The 16,499-nt window shown below is 48.9% G+C and overlaps 4 protein-coding genes across 4 annotated transcripts; 3 read left to right on the forward strand and 1 right to left on the reverse strand.

Annotated features, from left to right (window-relative positions):
• Positions 1-2,376: 2,376 nt before the first annotated feature.
• On the forward strand, positions 2,377-3,342 carry UCRPA7_178 (hypothetical protein; the record flags this gene model as incomplete). The annotated part of the gene is made up of 2 exons (XM_007912776.1): positions 2,377-2,540; positions 2,913-3,342. 2 exons carry the CDS (start codon positions 2,377-2,379, stop codon positions 3,340-3,342), a joined length of 594 nt encoding a protein of 197 aa, XP_007910967.1.
• A 1,411-nt stretch (positions 3,343-4,753) lies between these two features.
• UCRPA7_179 (hypothetical protein) lies at positions 4,754-6,728 on the forward strand (the record flags this gene model as incomplete). The annotated part of the gene is made up of 5 exons (XM_007912777.1): positions 4,754-4,899; positions 5,126-5,260; positions 5,758-5,898; positions 6,389-6,664; positions 6,722-6,728. 5 exons carry the CDS (start codon positions 4,754-4,756, stop codon positions 6,726-6,728), a joined length of 705 nt encoding a protein of 234 aa, XP_007910968.1.
• A 798-nt stretch (positions 6,729-7,526) lies between these two features.
• UCRPA7_180 (hypothetical protein) lies at positions 7,527-8,614 on the reverse strand (the record flags this gene model as incomplete). The annotated part of the gene is made up of 4 exons (XM_007912778.1): positions 7,527-7,979; positions 8,069-8,115; positions 8,472-8,511; positions 8,573-8,614. The coding sequence occupies 4 exons, from the start codon at positions 8,612-8,614 to the stop codon at positions 7,527-7,529; spliced, it is 582 nt and encodes a 193-aa protein (XP_007910969.1).
• Positions 8,615-9,353: 739 nt separating this feature from the next.
• Positions 9,354-10,281, forward strand: UCRPA7_181 (hypothetical protein; the record flags this gene model as incomplete). The annotated part of the gene is made up of 3 exons (XM_007912779.1): positions 9,354-9,425; positions 9,503-9,555; positions 9,606-10,281. 3 exons carry the CDS (start codon positions 9,354-9,356, stop codon positions 10,279-10,281), a joined length of 801 nt encoding a protein of 266 aa, XP_007910970.1.
• Positions 10,282-16,499: the final 6,218 nt, after the last annotated feature.

Genomic DNA, 16,499 nt, shown 5'->3' on the forward strand with positions numbered 1-16,499 from the left:
TGTCTGTCTGTCTAGGACAAAAGAAGGTGAAGAGAACCCAGGGAGTTCATCGGAAAGACTGGACCCATAACCCAAATAGAGACTCTTGCATGAGTGTTTGTTTGCTTCTGTGAGCCAAGTCCTTGATGGATGGAGCCAGGATAAAGCGCCACAGCAAAGACAAGCAAAGGAATCCTGCTCAAGACTTCTTGATCTTTACCAGCGTCGACATGCAAGACGTGTCTGATGCGATAGCCTTGTGGTTGCCTGGTCAGATGAGTTGTCCTAATTCCCCAAAGGGGACAACGGCCGAATGGCCCCAGCAGAAGGAAAAAACTTTTAATGGGAAATGGAGGAGTAGCTGGGCGGAAAGGGTGTCAGTCTACTGGCTCCCGCAGGATTATCGAGCAATCCATGTAGAAGCCAGTGAGGAGGAGGGGCGGAAAGACATGGGCGGACGCGACGCCGTAGAAGGACCGCGTAAAGTGGTTTCGGAGCAACGACGCTTGGTGGTTTGCTGATCCCTGTCGATATCTCCTAGCTCGGCGACTGGCAGGTACAGACGGGCCATGCTTGCCTTGGTATCGATGAGGACAGGATTCTGTATTGGACCAGGATAGGCCCGTTGATGCGGCACACCGGCTCATGCGAGATCCAAGCAAGTCGACAAGCCGATCCGGGGGAGGGAAAGCAGCCTCAACAGAATGCAGCGTCGTGATTTGCCAGACATGAGGCAGAAGAGGGAGGGTGTGGAGGATTTGGTCGGTCGATGGAATGAAATGATTGAATGAAACCATTTGAGTGAGTCACTCACTCGAGTCCGTCCGTCAGCCAGCTAAAACCAAACGACTCTACTCCGAATTGGGGTGGTTGGGATGGAGACGGCTGATGAACCTGGCCGGTCCTGATTGGCACGGCGGGTTCAGCGCCAGGATATCATCATTATCATGACTTTTTTCGACTTTGCGCCCGCTATTCCGGGTCGAAGTCCTGAATGTTTCATTGCATGCGTTTGCAGTGGCAGATGGCGCTGGTCTAGAAGCCACCGGATGGTGAGGGATCCGCAGAAGAAAAACTTCGATAACGCTCGTTTACGCTGGCGTTCGCGGCAGATGCTGCACCAAGAGTCCCCCAAATGATAACGGCATCCTAGTCGCTCGAGATGTCATGACGATTTGACTTGGATGATGGATGGGTGGATGGTCTGAAACAGCCCCTGCATAGGATCCCACTCAAACGGGACAGTCATATCACTCTGGTCTAGTGTAGTTCTATTGAGCTACTGATGCAGTGCGCTGAGATGTGCCAACGCGCCATTTCAACGACATCAATCCGGTCTCTACACGACACATTTACAACGACAGAGGCACGGCGAGTCATACTTTGTACGTCTGGGTCTGAGCATCGCCAATCAGTGCCAGCGCATGGGATGCACGCCCTGTGTTGCGCGGCATGTCAGTGCTCAGCGACCCGGAAGGCGGTGGCAAGGCGAAAAGAAGGAGGTTGGAGGTCGGGTGGTGGGGTCACCCACGCGTCTAGGCACAGCAGCTGCAGGAAACGCACACGAAAGCACATGTTCCATCATGTGATTCCCCCTAGAGATGTCCCTGCACTCTGCGCTCAAGGGGTCTCACCGGTCTGCCTCTCTCCTCCGTCGCCGAGACACATTGCAGGTAGGCAGCCCCAATGGACCGGGACGAGTCGCAAGAGGTCCGCCAGCCACTTCAAGTAGATGCATCGCCAATGGCAACACCTTCGCTGTGGACTAGTTGTCTCAGCTACCTCGGCCACATGAAAGGTTGGGATGAATTGCACCGGTGAGGGAAGGTAATAGAATATCGTGTATCAATGATTCACTCAGTCTAGATCTAGGTAGCTTATTAGATCGCTGAGGCTTGTTGTCGTCAACATGACGGACGACACTTCAAAGCCTCATTTCGGGATGGTGGCTGTCACCGCCGTAATAGATTGAGCTGGCCATGTCGGCAATTGTCGCGATGCACATAGCACACAATAAGTGAAGAGCGGGAGTTGATGAAGCTCGGGCAGCCAAGGGCATGCCTCAGTGCATGCATGAATGAATGATTGGATTGGATTCAATGGAAGAAGCCATTAAAACTACTAGAGTATCTAGGTGGGATAGGTAACTGACAGCCTCCAGACGCCTGTTGTCAAGTGGCTGCTGCAGTTTGCTTTGTCGGTACCTCAGAAGTGTTACTTACGTAATCTGCACGGGCCCCTGCCGCCCACGTCGCAACCTGAATTCTTCCATCGAGCTCGCCCACCAGCCGACTCCCCTAGCATCCTCGAGGTTCCTCACTATTGCCCCATCAACGCGCGCGCCCATCTCAAGAGCTAGATAGCCTCCATCAACCATCCGCCTCGAGGTGCTTCAAGATGAACGCTGCTTCCAGCAAGACGTGGGGTGACAAGGCCGACAAGGATCTCTTCTTCACCATCCTGTCCGTGAAGAACATCGGCGTTATCAGCGGTGCCGAATGGACCACCATCGGCAACCACATGCGAACCTTGGGCTACGGCTTCACCAATGAAGGCTGCCGGTGAGTTGCTAGCATCTCCATCCCTCTTAGCTCATCAGCGACCCTTTGCTGCCCCTTTGAACACTCAAACACCTCCACTCACCCGTGCGACCGGCGTCCTGGTGCTGGCACCTGCACTCTTGCCTTGACTTGTCCTTGCGGGCCAAAGTTGGCTTGCATGTCATCGCGCGATAAGATCGCATCCATCCAAGGCAATATCACATTGATCATGTTGTCGATGGGAAGTTACCGCTCGCTCCTCCTCTCCAGTATGTTGTCTAGCAGAGCTGCGACGCCCGTTCTTGGGACAATGTTGTCCTTGCGAGATGATGCAACACCATTTCTCTGCGCCAAGTCATACAAATGAAAGCCGAGGTCACTAACAACGAGTAGTCAACATTTCCAAGGCCTTCGCCGAGCTCAGCAGAAGGCTGAGTCGAATGGCAACTCCAGTGACAATCCAAGGAAGGTAGATCCCACTCTTAACCCCATCACGAGGCGCCCAGGTCCTGGTCGCGGCCGGCCGCGCAAGTCCGGAGCCGGCCTCGCCCCTGGCCTTCCGGGGCAAGACCAGGATGCGCAGCACGAACTCGATGCTACAGGATCGGTGTCGTCTCCCGTCACTCCAAGCGCTGTGGCCGCCTCCCAGGCACCAGGTCCAGATGATTTGAGTCTGGGTCCCAACGGCGACGACTCGGAGCACGTCGCAAAGCGACCACGACTCGAGGAGAACCAAGACCCCGCCCTTGATGATGAGGCAGTCTTGAGCGCACTTGCGGCTCACAGCAACCCTACCCCTGTAGACCATTACAGCACTGAGTAAGTTCCGATAAGGTAGCACGTGTCTGTCTGGCGCTGACGCAGAATATTAGATTTTACGGCGAAGCTTAGGAAGCTTAGGAAGCATGATTGCAAAAGTCTGTAGATGGCGTCAGTGGGGAGGATAGCAGCAGTAGGAACACCCTCGGCTCACAGAGGCGCTTGAGGACTCAAGGCCCGAACGAGACTGGTATCCGAGAATGGATTAGGAGTTTGTCTTGAGCGATGCTTGCTGCGTTCTGTTTTGGTTTTCTCATGAGACATCATGTCTTTGAGTTAACCGTGTACTATTGCATATGTTCATTGTGGCTTTGGAGTTGACAGTTTCCGCTGGGAAATGGCTCGTGGTGGAATGGCTGGGCATTGGTTGGCAACGATGTTTTCAATCATACTAGAACTCTTTCAAATCCCCGAGCATTGCAATTCGCTTATGATATGACAAGTGCTATTCAAGGATTTTGTTTCCTCATATACAACCTGTTGGCTTTGTTTCGCATCTCAACACCTACTAGTGTACGAAGTGTTCATGATCTGGGCGTACAAGCTTATGGTAGTGACCGGAAATGTTTCGTCACGATCTTAACATGGCGCTGGCATATGTCTTCAAAAGAAGAATGGATGATTTAGCACCGGTTTCCGACGGTTAACTAGCCAGGGGCACTGAAGATGGGTTTGTCTTGATTGCAAACCCAGAGGCAGTGATAGTTTCGCCTTCCTGAAAGGATGGAAGCTGGTATCATGTGACTGATTAATTGTTTGTACTGTGCCTACCCTCCTAAATTTACTCCAGCTTCTAACTTCGATCGCGAAGCCGTCATTTTCTCAAGTCATTCATCCTTCACACAGGATAGTTTCATCTCCTGGATGCAACACCTTCCCTCTCCCTCCTTCTCCTGATCCCGATACTTAACTCTGTTGCCCTGAGACTTGGATTATCGTGTAGAACTGCATCAACTCTCAAGATGGTGAAATGGGATGACAAAGCGGTCGCGGACCTGTTCAGTGCCATATACACGGTCTTGGCTCCACCGTATCTATCGCAGGATCAGAAGGACGCCATCGTGGCTCAAAGTAAGCAAATCATACTTCATCATTAACATATATAGCATGTTTCAAGTTATTCAGACAACAGTCAGACAGAAGCTATTGCGTACTCTGCCCTGCTCAATAGGGCAAAGACTAACTCCAAATGCTGTAGTGAACGAGAACGGTCACGAGGTCAACTGGAATGCGATTCGGTAAGCTGTCTTTTCTTTGTGTCTTTATCTCGTTTAGTCTGCCAATTTTTGGTTTGTTGTCTCCTACCTTGTATTTTTTCCCCCAACCTCTCACTGTTCCTCACTTTGTCACCACACATAGTCTCCTTCGATTAAGCACATATCTTTGCCCCAAACCTCTCTACACAGAACGCCAACATGGTCAACTGGGACGAGAAAGCCCTGGCTGATCTAGCCAAGGCCTTCTTCGCGGTGACGGGCAGCAGTCTGTCTCAGGAGCAGAAAGATTCCATCGTTCATAAGATAGAGTCTTACGGTCATGAGATCAACTGGGATCGTATCAGGTGTGTTGAAATATCCAGCTTCCCCGCCGATTTCCAACGCCCACCTGTGGTTCTTCTTCTCCTATATGGTCTTCTATTCTCATTCTCAAACAACTTTTCTCCACCTATCTCACTTCGATCATCCCGACGTTCTTCTCTGCTGAGTGAAACTCTGCAACACCTTACCCTCTATCATACTTACCTTTTAATTTCCGACTGCCCCTCAGCACATAATCAACATGCCCAGATGGGATGACATTAAAGGCGACCTCTTCGAGGCTGTCTATACGGTTCTCAAACCATCCCTGAACAAGGATGAGCAAGACGCCATCGTGAATTTTATGAAGGCACGGGGCCATGATATGACCTGGATCGCTATCAGGTATGCCTTCATTTACCCTCGTGCCCTGTTCTCATATTACCACATTCTCGAGCACGATCATGTGTCTCTGTCAATCTAGTTGCTCATGATTTATGTTTTCTCTTCTTCTTCCGCGTTGCTTGTCGTTTTGAAAATTCCCTTTGATGCAGTGGTGGTGCTTAAGCTACCAATTATATGCTCTATTTCACAGCTTCTGTGAAGTGGCTAAAGCTATGGTCTCGGGAGCCCAAGTGTTCGCCAGGTGAGATAGCTGGCATGAAGTTGGGCGCTGGCAAAATTTGGCTTTTGGCTTTCAATCACGGGATCATTGTCGGCGGTCGTCGTTGTTTACAAATAGCTTTCCCCGTGCTTGTTTACCCCTTGTCCCCTTTTTTTTCCCTCACATATTCCACCATCATCGAGCTTCTTCTTCCCGGCTTCTTTCAGCAAACACCCGGAACACACCTCGACTAAATTGTATCTGTCCTATCATTCACGATGTCTGCAAACTTGCCGAGAACTGAGTGGTCGGAGAAGGCTCATCTCGACCTTCTCCTTGCGGTTTTGGCCGAGATCACTCCCACCCAGCCCGAGTGGGATCGAATCGTGACCAAACATCTGAAACCCAAGGGCTACAACTACACACAGAGTGCTGCACTGTAAGGAGCCACCATCACAAATATCCGTCATGCGAGCTGGCTACCCCTCGTCCCACCTTCCTTCCCGTTTCTCTCCCAACTCCTTGCGATCTTCCACCCAACTTCCCCGCCAGGATTTCCCGTTTCACTCCATCACAACTCTCACACAACTCTCATTTATCCTTCCTTTCCCCAACTTAGACGTCTTGATCTACTCAACACCTAAGAAATCACCATGGCTGGTCACAAGTGGGACGCTCAATCTGATGCCGACCTCCTCCTCGCCTTGCTCGAGGTGTCGACCGTCCCTCCGGGCGGTTTGGCTAGAGCTCATGAGTTGGTCCTGACGCGAGGATACTCATACACCTTGAAAGCTGCTCAGCACCGAATGTATTTTGATCTGATCGCTTCCCATCCTTCACCTCACTTTGATTTCACTCTCCACACCAGCTGTTTCTTTGATTTTTCACGTACCAAAACCTACCGAATAATGCTAATAATTTATCTACAGGCAGCACCTGCAGAAGATTCGCCGCAAGGAGGGAAAGGACGGCGCTGATGCGTCTGCTCCCGCTACTCCGGCTACTCCAGCCACGCCTTCGACTCCCGCCAGCGCCGGCAAGAACCCCAAGCGCGCCAACGGCAATGCTTCTCGCTCCACCGGTAAGCGCAAGGCGCAGGCGACTGCCACGCCTACCAACTTCCAGGACGACGATGAGGTGATCAACACCCCGTCTAAGAAGGCGAAGATCAAGGATGATGGCATGGATGACAACATCAAGGCCGAGTGAGTACCTACTGTAAATTTTCTATCTTATGGTGTCGCTTCTAACATGCGATGAAGGGTCTAGACTTGATCATCGCCTCGTATTTGACGGCCAACGGCATCTTTTTGCAACGTCAACTCTGTCTACACTTGCTTGTGGTCCCCGATGGATGTGGGAGGTCATGATGAAACTTGTCCATGTTGGACATTGCTTGCGATGGAAAGTCTTACTGGATGGTCGTTTTGTGGATGGATAACTTGCTTCGTATGACGGACCAGGACATAGTTCATGAAACACCAGAATTGATCGCGTAACCCCAATTTTGAGATTCTACATCAAGCTTGCTTTGTGACAAAAGTTGAACAGATAGTGACATGCGTCGACAGCCTAAAAGTATGCTGCGTACCGGCGCGCGTAGCCATCACTCCACGCGCACCTAGCTGGTCTGTTTTGATGTTGTTCATGGGAACTCTAGTGTGATATCAGATGACGAGCGTCATATTCATTCTCTTCTCATCGTCTGAATCTAGCTCTGCCGTCGATTAAGGATGACTACACGAAGGCGATGAAAGCACCATATTGCTAGGCCTTATCTAAATATTAACGACTTGAACCTGATCGGAATCATGCCTCGACAAATAGGAAAGAGCTTCATAGACACGGATTTGGGCGACACAGTCAAGTTTTCACATTAGGGATTTTTGAGAAAGTTGCGGGAGAGTACCTAGTTGTGTTTTGCTTTCTCTCGTACCAGAAAAGCAAGATGACTATCTAGTTTACCATCGATCTGAATGACCAAAGAAATGCAGATTTCGGTCTGCGAGCAATGTGCTTCCTATCAAACACCATAGCCAACATAGTAGTAGAGCAGAAATGAGTTGCTCAGACCGCGTTCTCGAAGGACCCGTCATCGCACTTGACGGGGGAATCCTCAAGGTCGCCCAACGTCTCATCGCCATCCTCCTCGTCGTGAGACTCCCTGATCGGGATCTTCTTTGATCCAACCTTGCCGGTGCGCTTGGTGACTCGAGTAGTCTTGGTCGGGGTGGTCAGGTCGGCGGTAGCAGTGTTGGACTTGCGACCAGAAGCAGGGCCCGCAGCGGCAGTCTTGTTCCAGCCGAGCTTGACGCACATCTGGCGATAGCGCTCTCTGGCACACTTGGCGTCTTTGAGACCCATGGCACCAGCAACGTTCTCCCAGTTGACGTCGGGTTTGGTGTTCATGTTCTCCATCATGGCCTTGAAGAATTTCATCTCGGTATCGGTAGGAGCTCGCTCAGCACCGGCGTCACCAGGATCGGTGAAAACGGTCTTTCTCGGTGCCATCTTTACTCCCTATGATCACTATTTAGAGAATGTCCCAGAAAATCTCACGCAATATGGGTGAGCGAGGGAAGAGATCATACCACTTTGAGGTGAAATACGTTGTACGGAGCGAGACGGAGACTTGACGTGAGGTCGGATGGTGGGGCTACATTCAAGATTAGTTAGAAATACTATTCAAGTCAAGGATATTTTGTGAGTAAACCTACTGTATGTACGTAGCTAGCGTTGTGATGTGAATGGAGGGTGGCAGGTGGATGTTGGCTTCTCTCGGGAAGGAAGTCGAGAGGGATGGTAGATGGAAAAATCTCAGCGGGCAAGAAGAGAATGAATTTAGTGGCACTGAGCAGCCATTCGTTCACGTGGCGGGAGAATTTTCTGTTTTACTCAGATATTGGAAACCGGTAAGAGGGCTGAATTGCTCGTCTAGTGTGTCGCCCCTATTTTCCCACCATTTTCTTTTTCGCAGAGTACACTCACCCTATCATCAGCCTGACGACTCACAAAGTGCATCTCTTTCACCATGTTTAATAACAAGATAAGCCTATTGTAGTCATTGTGTATCTTTTTGAGACCATTCGAGATATTGCAGATTATGCACAAACTGTTGATTCGAGTAGCTTCTGCGTCTTTGAAACCTTGGTCATTGTCGATGTCTTTGTGCATGGATCCCAGCAACCTTCCAACAGTGAACTAAGCTCATCAGTCATGATATGGGAGAAAGAGGAGAATCCAAAGGGTCTAACTGGCTTGGGTCTCAGACTCTTTGAGCACCTTTTGCACACCTGATTCTGACTAAGGTCAGATTGGGCAATGATCAATTAAGGGAACTTTGTAGATGCTCAATCGTCTTCATGACTTTAGGTAGACACTGCTGAGTACTAAAACCATATAATCTCTGGTCTCAGTCAATCCATCCCAGAATTCCTTTGGACTTCACTAGACGTGCCTATCTCTTACCTGACAAGTTGAGTGTCAGTCCATCACATACTCTGGCCAGACATTCAACGCCCCCAAAATCTCGACGTTGATCCATCCCGGACCATTTCGAGGCATCACAAAAAATATTCGGAAGCTCCTGGAAGCCCAAGGGAACTGAGACGGCGTCTTTCCCTCCACCTTTAAGTCGGTTAGCAGCCCTTCCCCGCCATTCCGATACCAGGTGAGTGTGTCAAGGCTTGTCAGACCATCTGCCCCTTCCTAACTTCAGCAATCCTCTTGCCTCCCACATAGCCCGCGCCACTGTCAAGCAAAGAGTTAGGCAACCTAACATCTATAATCCCCAGGCACAGCGCCATTCTGTCATCTTCCCTCACACCAAGCTGAGCAATCAGGCAGCGAACAAAATCACCCAGAAAGCAAGCGATCTCTCCCAGTAAACTCAAGATGCCTGTCTACGATACCGAGAGTCAGTTCAAGTTTCTGATTGCTTGTATCAAGCATTCCAGCGCCGGAAAGGTATGTAGATTCGCGTGTTATACTTCGAATGGCCAGTATCATGGGAAGAGTTCGTCAAAGAATACTCACATTACTAGGTCGATTTCACCAAGGTCGCCAATGAGCTTAGAATTGTGTCCAAGGGTGCAGCGTATGACAACCACCCTCCTTCTTTGCGCCACATTACTAAGTACCGGACAGAGCGAAGCGATATGAGCGCCTGATGAAGGCTCACGGCATTTCCGCCTCTGGCAGTGGTCGTAACACCGCCACTCCAGGACCGTCAGCTCCTTCCACCCCCGCCTCCTCAGTCAAGACCGCATCGGCCAAGAAGCGCAAGACCATCCACTCCACCGAGGATGCTGATGATGAGGAGGAGGTCAAAACTGAGATTAAGGCCGAAGCCATCAAGTCAGAGACTACGAATGGCATCAAGACGGAGTTCGAGGAATACCTCCAAGCGAACGGTTCGTACCCCACCCCGAGCAACTCCGAGTCTGCGGCTGCTGCGACGCTTGTGACGATGGCTGAGGGCGCTCGGCCGGGCGAGGCGAACGACGACGACGAGGTCTATCTAATATGCGCCACGGAGAAGACGCACGATGCTGCCGCTGCCTCTCAGGTCTATTCATATCAGGGATTCCCGCCGCTCGAGGGCCACTCAATCATCGATCACAGTGACGTGGCTCACCATGCCCAGTCCGCGCAGCTTGCTATGATACCGCCGTACGAGTTCAATGCTGACTTTCATCAGCCAAAGGTGTCTAATGCTTTTAACCCTGGCTTCGATGGTAATTGGATTTATCCGCAGGATCCTGTCTTCTACTGGAATGACATGATTGGGCTGGATGTACCTCAAAACCTCGATCATGCTTAAGGTTCGTTTTGTCAACATGTAACCTATCCAAGCCGCTAACCCATATTTCAGGCAAAGTACCGTTTGGTGGACCTATGAGATGTTTCTCCCCTAAGATTTTGGCCATTTTCATTGCTTGCTGTGTTTCCTTGAATTTGCTAGGCGAGGTTAGGTCTGAGGTCGACCCTAACATAAAATGGTGGGGACTTTCACATGCATAGGGATCAATTTGAGAATCTTCTTCGATACAGGAACAGATACTCTATTGTGAAACTAATAAGAAACTCTCTTTTTTGTGATGCTGATTGTGATGATTGTGATCCCTTGCCCTTGCCCTACCGCCAGGTAGTGGCGGGGATCTGTCAACCCCTATCCATGGTTCTTCCCGTACGGTTACGAAGCTAGCGCCGAATCAGTAACACGAGCCTCAAGCTTAATCCAACCACAGCTCTTTCAACCCAACAATTACTTGGTCGACGGGAGGTCTTCAACATTTCCATGTGCGAGCATCCATCGGCTTTTTGTCACCAAAATCGCGTTTGAGTTACATTCGAAGAACGATGGCGCCTATTGGGTACAATTTTCTCATCCAACACTGTATACATGTGACGTGGGAAAGTTTCGTGAATTGCATTGCTCGCTAAAACAGGCCTCGCAAGTCAAGTGAAGCAAGAAGAGTGAGCCAGTGTAGTCTGACTTTAACACAACATTCGTGATAGATATCGACTGAAAAACTGCAAAAGGGTGATCTTGATCAAAAAGATTCTGAAGGTCTTGATGAATTACGCAAATAGAAAGGGTTATGAGATGAAGATCCGAAGCAATTCGCCATGGAGAAAATTTGACAAGCGATTCCGCATTGAAGACCTTCAAAATTGAGTAGATAGATGACACTTCCGACTGAATTACTGGCTTAGCAAAGTCTCGAGTTCCTGGCCTCGACACACATGGGTCGCAAAATACACAAATCAGGCCCTTTCATTTATTCCAAAGCCTAAAGTATGAAACCCACATATCCAAGGCGAGTGGCTCTAGCTTCCGGGAGTTCGCTTTGTCAATAAAACCTCCGCATGGAAGTCCTGATATGTAAAGTCATCAACCCAGTATATTCGGTCGATAAAGGCATGCAGGGATCCTGTGCTATTCCATTGTACCACAAATGCTGAAGACTTGGTGCCTTGCTCGATCACATCTGAGTAATCTCGTGTATAGTCTTTTCTTGTCCCGGTCTGTCTGACCCGCTTTGAGTATAATCATTCCTCGGTAGCTGGTCTTTTCGAGATCTATAGCGCTTGTTTTCTTCATATGTTAATAATTGTTTCCACAATGATATGCTCCTTCGAATCGCTGCTACACGAAAGGCAAGATCCTAGATATGGGATGACCTTTTCGAGCGGTTGTGATATGGGAGATGCCATTATCACTCGGAAAACCGGCAAGAAGCTCGATAAATTCATCGCTGTTGAAATGAACGAGGTTCATAGCCGCGTGCTTATATCGGGTTAAGCGGGGAGGATTGATACTGAGTTAAACACAGAGATTAGTTGTTTGCTTTCAATTGGGGAAGCTTTGAAATTCGTGAGGTCAACTCGGATAGCTACCTACTCTCCTCTTTTAACATCGGCTCATGTTCCAAAGGGCAACTCTCTTGCTTTCTTCGGTTATAGCCTGCAGGAGCTTCTGGGGATTGTCGCCCTATCCATGGCAGTTCGAGATTCGCTGGTCAAAGTCCAATTTCCTGGTACGTTTCAGAGTTCAAGGGAGTGCTGTATTCCTTAATGCATTGCATGGAATATGATCGGACGGTATACGTAAAACTTTGACTGCTGTGCTTTGCGAGGTGAGCCATCTCAACGTCTCGCTTCCTAGCTTCCCTTTGTTAGCTTTTCGTATTATTCAGATAGGTTCCTGTCTGCCGGGCTTATCAGAATGTCCAAAAGAAAATCTTAACATACTGGATACCAGCAGATGCTTCAGAGTTCGAGTGTTTATGTTGCATCGTATTCCCATCTGAAAAAGGGACAGTTAATAAACCCGGCATATGAGCGGGCCGCAACCAACCTCAATTTTGTGAGGTTTACATTGACTGTACAGGCCTCTCCTCTCCATCGAGTCTTCTCTTAGAACGAGATCGTGAATCCAACACTATGTCGTATTTCGACTTCGTCACCCCGGGGTGTCGTCGAGATCGTTCTTATTCCGCTCGGTGTTGTCGATTTCTAGATATGGTTGCTGAAGCTTGATTCGCGAGCTCGTTGATCTTCCTGATCTTTTCTCAAGTCAGCTTCAAGCATATGATGGGAATAAGATCTTACTTACAGTTCATAGTCTCTTCTTCGGCCACAGTTGTCCATAGGCATCAAGCAACACATTGGCTTGTGGAAAGAACCTTGGTTTTGAGGCTCGTAACTTGTCCACTCAAAGACCATTTCCACCACAAGTGTGCCGTCGTAGGGTTGGATGCAGCTAGCAAGCACAAACATTGAGTTCATGGCTCAATACAGCCGTTTGTGCCGACCTGGACAAATCCCACCCTCATGATCATCTGCTGAGTACCAATAGCACGGCATTGCCGCTCGCACCAAGAATCCCTGAGACTGTGCGTAAGTTGCTCCTCGTTCAATCTTCTGGAGAATTGGTGCGCATCTGGGCCCCTGGTAGCTTGATCTTGTAGATGTGACATCTTTCCAGCTTTCAAGAAGGTAGTATCGTCTAACCTGCTTCAGCAGATACATTTGTAAACTTGTTCTCTCTCTTGTTTGCAGCCGTTTCCCTCCCCCGTCTTGGCTGGTTCCTGATACGCCCAATGAACGTGTATTCCACTCCAGGTGTGTGACTTCATTCCATGCTGTCTACCAAGGCCGTGTCTCCTTGCCATCTGCGGTTCTGAGTGCGGATATTCTTTCCCTAGACCCCCATGAGGTTCAGTGTCATTACTTCCGTCATTTTTGGAGTTTCTTAAATTTTCTTGGAGCTGCGATGTCTTCTTCGTGTTATTGATGCATGTTTCCATGCAAATTGTCTCCAGTCGCTCAGAGCACGGATTTAGTGTCAAATTATCTTGGTGATCTCGCCTCGATGGCATCTGTTTATGAAATCCGTGCCATCGATGTCGCCTCCGAAATTCAACTGTGTTTAAAACTTGAACCAAAATCCGCTTCTCGCCGCTTAGCGACTGGTGAAATGGTCAACATGCCATCGGGATCTGTTGCAAAGGAAAGGTATCAGCAAAGACGGAATTCTCCAGAGCATGGCTTGATATTGTGTGTCTGATGTGCTCACCCGTGTCTAAGGTATATCACCAGACGACATTCATGTTCAGTAATCAATTTAAGTCGGCCCCTTAAATGTTTTTGACGATGATACGGAATAGTCCTCACGACATCCTTCGTTCAACCTTCTTCAACATAAAGTTCTCTGTGATTTGTCTTCGGAGAAAAACCTTCGATATTTAATGGAATGAAGACACTTCCACGGATTGGGCATCTCTGTTGATATCTCTCTTCAGAGTTCATGATTGCCATGTGAAAGTAAGCCGGGTTTGTCTTAAAGCAATCCATTAGCTCTTGGCCATTACTTGAGTCAATGAATAGACTGTCTGTCCCTTTTACTTACTATTGATTCGTCCACGTTTACCTTTCTGTCACCGTCGGCCATGGCACTCTCCTTGAAACAAAGTTTATCCTCGAAACCGTAATTTATGAGCCCTCAGGCTGACTCCTAGAATTTCACGCCTTGTTAGCACTAGCTTCGTGGTATCTTCTGGGGATGGATTCACTCGCCACATACCTTATCCTTCAATATATGCTCATGTATATCATGGACCTGGTTGACATTGTTCCGGGTTCGAAATTCACATCTGTAGAATTTTTCCTAGGTGAACGACCGACACTAGATATGTGCCATACTTGAGACAAAACTAGACAGTGTATGTGCTTGCATTCGCTCATTGTACCCACTGACTCGTGAGGATATCTCAAAATCAGTATCTGCACAAACCTATACGATAGGTAGTAATTGAAGGCTTGAAGGCGAAGCGATGTGGGAAAATCTCCCACCCTAAGCCAGATCAGATTCTCGGCCAGATCAGTCGCTTGTGATTGTCTTTTGAATCCTGAGTTCTCATTTAGAAAAACTTAACGATCTCGTAATCGCTTGCCACTTAGGTTCACTTGTTCCGGTGTATAAGGGCACTGTAGTCTATGAGATCCGTCACGGGAGGACGGTATGAGCGAATAACTGTGTTTGCCGTTTTCCATTGCTGGCTGACTTGTTAGAAGATAGGTGTTCCTTTCGAGGTTATCTCGACCTTCCTTGAGAGTGTTGTGTTCGTCCAAGAACCATCGTATTAGACATTCTCAGACGATCGATCATAGAACCACCCAGGCGTTGCCTCCGTAGATAAGACTTCTGTCAAGCACCGATATGACCTCAATGGTCATCTTCGAAGCGCACGACCTTTTCCATGGTTTATGCTCTTCGTCGTGTTTAGGCCGTGGTTTCAACTTGTGATGGATCTATTTTCAGCTTCCAAGCTCTGTAGTGAGCCCAATGTGTCAGTCATTGGCCTCAAATAAGATGTTCCGAACATACCAAATTAACTTCGTGTCTCACAGCTTCTTCTGGGCCAAATCGTTCTCGCAGCAGTTGTGGTTGTCTGATCAAGGATCCCCATTGCAAATACCACAGTCTCGACAACTGTTTGCTGATGAAACAAGCAACACTGTACTCTGTCTCGCGGTTGTCATCTCGGACGCTTGATCACAGTGTCCTGCTCTCATTAGCCCCATGTTTCTTCCCGTTCAGAGACCATGACGCACGTCTTGGCTGTTGCTGATAAGAGACCGAGAAGTGTCTGGGCAATCATTGAGTTTCCTCTTGCCTCAAAAGTTGTCCCTGGCAAGCTCACGATCATTCTCAAACATCTGTATGCCTTCAACCGTCTCAAAAGCCCATTCGACTCCTCCGTTGCCTTTTCCGGGTTCCAATGGCAGGGTATAGCTGCTCAACTTTCTTTCCCGGTGTTCGAATACCTCTTTATCAAGGTGGCTTTCTCAAACGGATTTGCTTGTATAATTCAGGGTGTATATGCTGTAGAGGTTTCGTTCGAACTGCGATCGGGCATGAGTAGTTAGCTTGCCCAGGATAGGATCATCCAGTGGCTCAGAACACAACATACTGCCCCGGAAGAGGAAATATTACCTGGAGATGCCTTATTACGTTTCAATAGCATCTGGAGATGTGTAGAGCGTTCTCTGGTCTCAGGCATACTGGGAAATTACCCTGCCCCCTTCTACTGCCGCGTCCAGAGCCTTTCCCGTGATGAACCGGTGCTTCAAGCAGAACAGAATCTTTCTAGACTGAGGTGAAGACCCATTGGCCTCTTGGGACCTTTGTTCTGTAAGCTGTGAGCCCTGTAGCTGTGCTTATGTCGTCGAATTGCTTCCCGTGGGGTGGTTTTCGTACCAGACTCTCCCTTCTCCGCTGGACAGCGCGTGGTCTCGACCTATAAACAGGTACACGACTGTCTGATGATGTTAAATACACCTCAATCATGCTTATAGAGGATTTTAGTTTCAGTATGAATTGTTTGTGGCTCTGTAGACACCCAGGCTCGGCATTCAGGGGCTACTTACATGGGGGGAAACGGCCGTCCCTCGGGATTAACACAGATATCTACATCCCCAGCATGATCTAAAGTTAGATATTGGTGATTACAAGATCCTAGTTGGTCAAGGGCACTGATAAGGAGGGTAATGGGACATGTGGGAGGGACATAGGTCTTTGTTTCTGCGAGATAGGGGTACTTTGTGGACTAAACTACATCGCGTCGCGTGAAGGGCTGCGCGCCAGGCTACCTCCCCGATAAATTCATAACACACAGAAATTTCGAGAGCTCCTTCCTGTCCAAATTCTGCCCCTGCCGCTTTAAGGAAGCTCCTAAAATCTGTCTACCCAAGCACAAGCTCTCTCCTCCATACCTGGATCGCAAGCTTCACACCTTTCCGCACCTCCTTTCCACCAGATATCATCCATATATCTGCACCCAGAACATCTTCTTCATCCTACTTCCTGGCATCATAATCCCAATCTTCTCTAGGGCATTGATAAGTAAGTTCAAGACACCATTGATGAGACACGCCGCGGCCCCGTGTTGTCGCCATTCCCCCATGGGGGGTCTGTTCTTTGAAACCCATTTCCTCGAAAACAAGACCCACCAATCCCTATTACATCACAAT

This window comes from Phaeoacremonium minimum (genome assembly GCF_000392275.1).
Source record: "Phaeoacremonium minimum UCRPA7 unplaced genomic scaffold PA7_03_scaffold_8, whole genome shotgun sequence".
Taxonomy (NCBI): Eukaryota; Fungi; Ascomycota; class Sordariomycetes; order Togniniales; family Togniniaceae; genus Phaeoacremonium; species Phaeoacremonium minimum.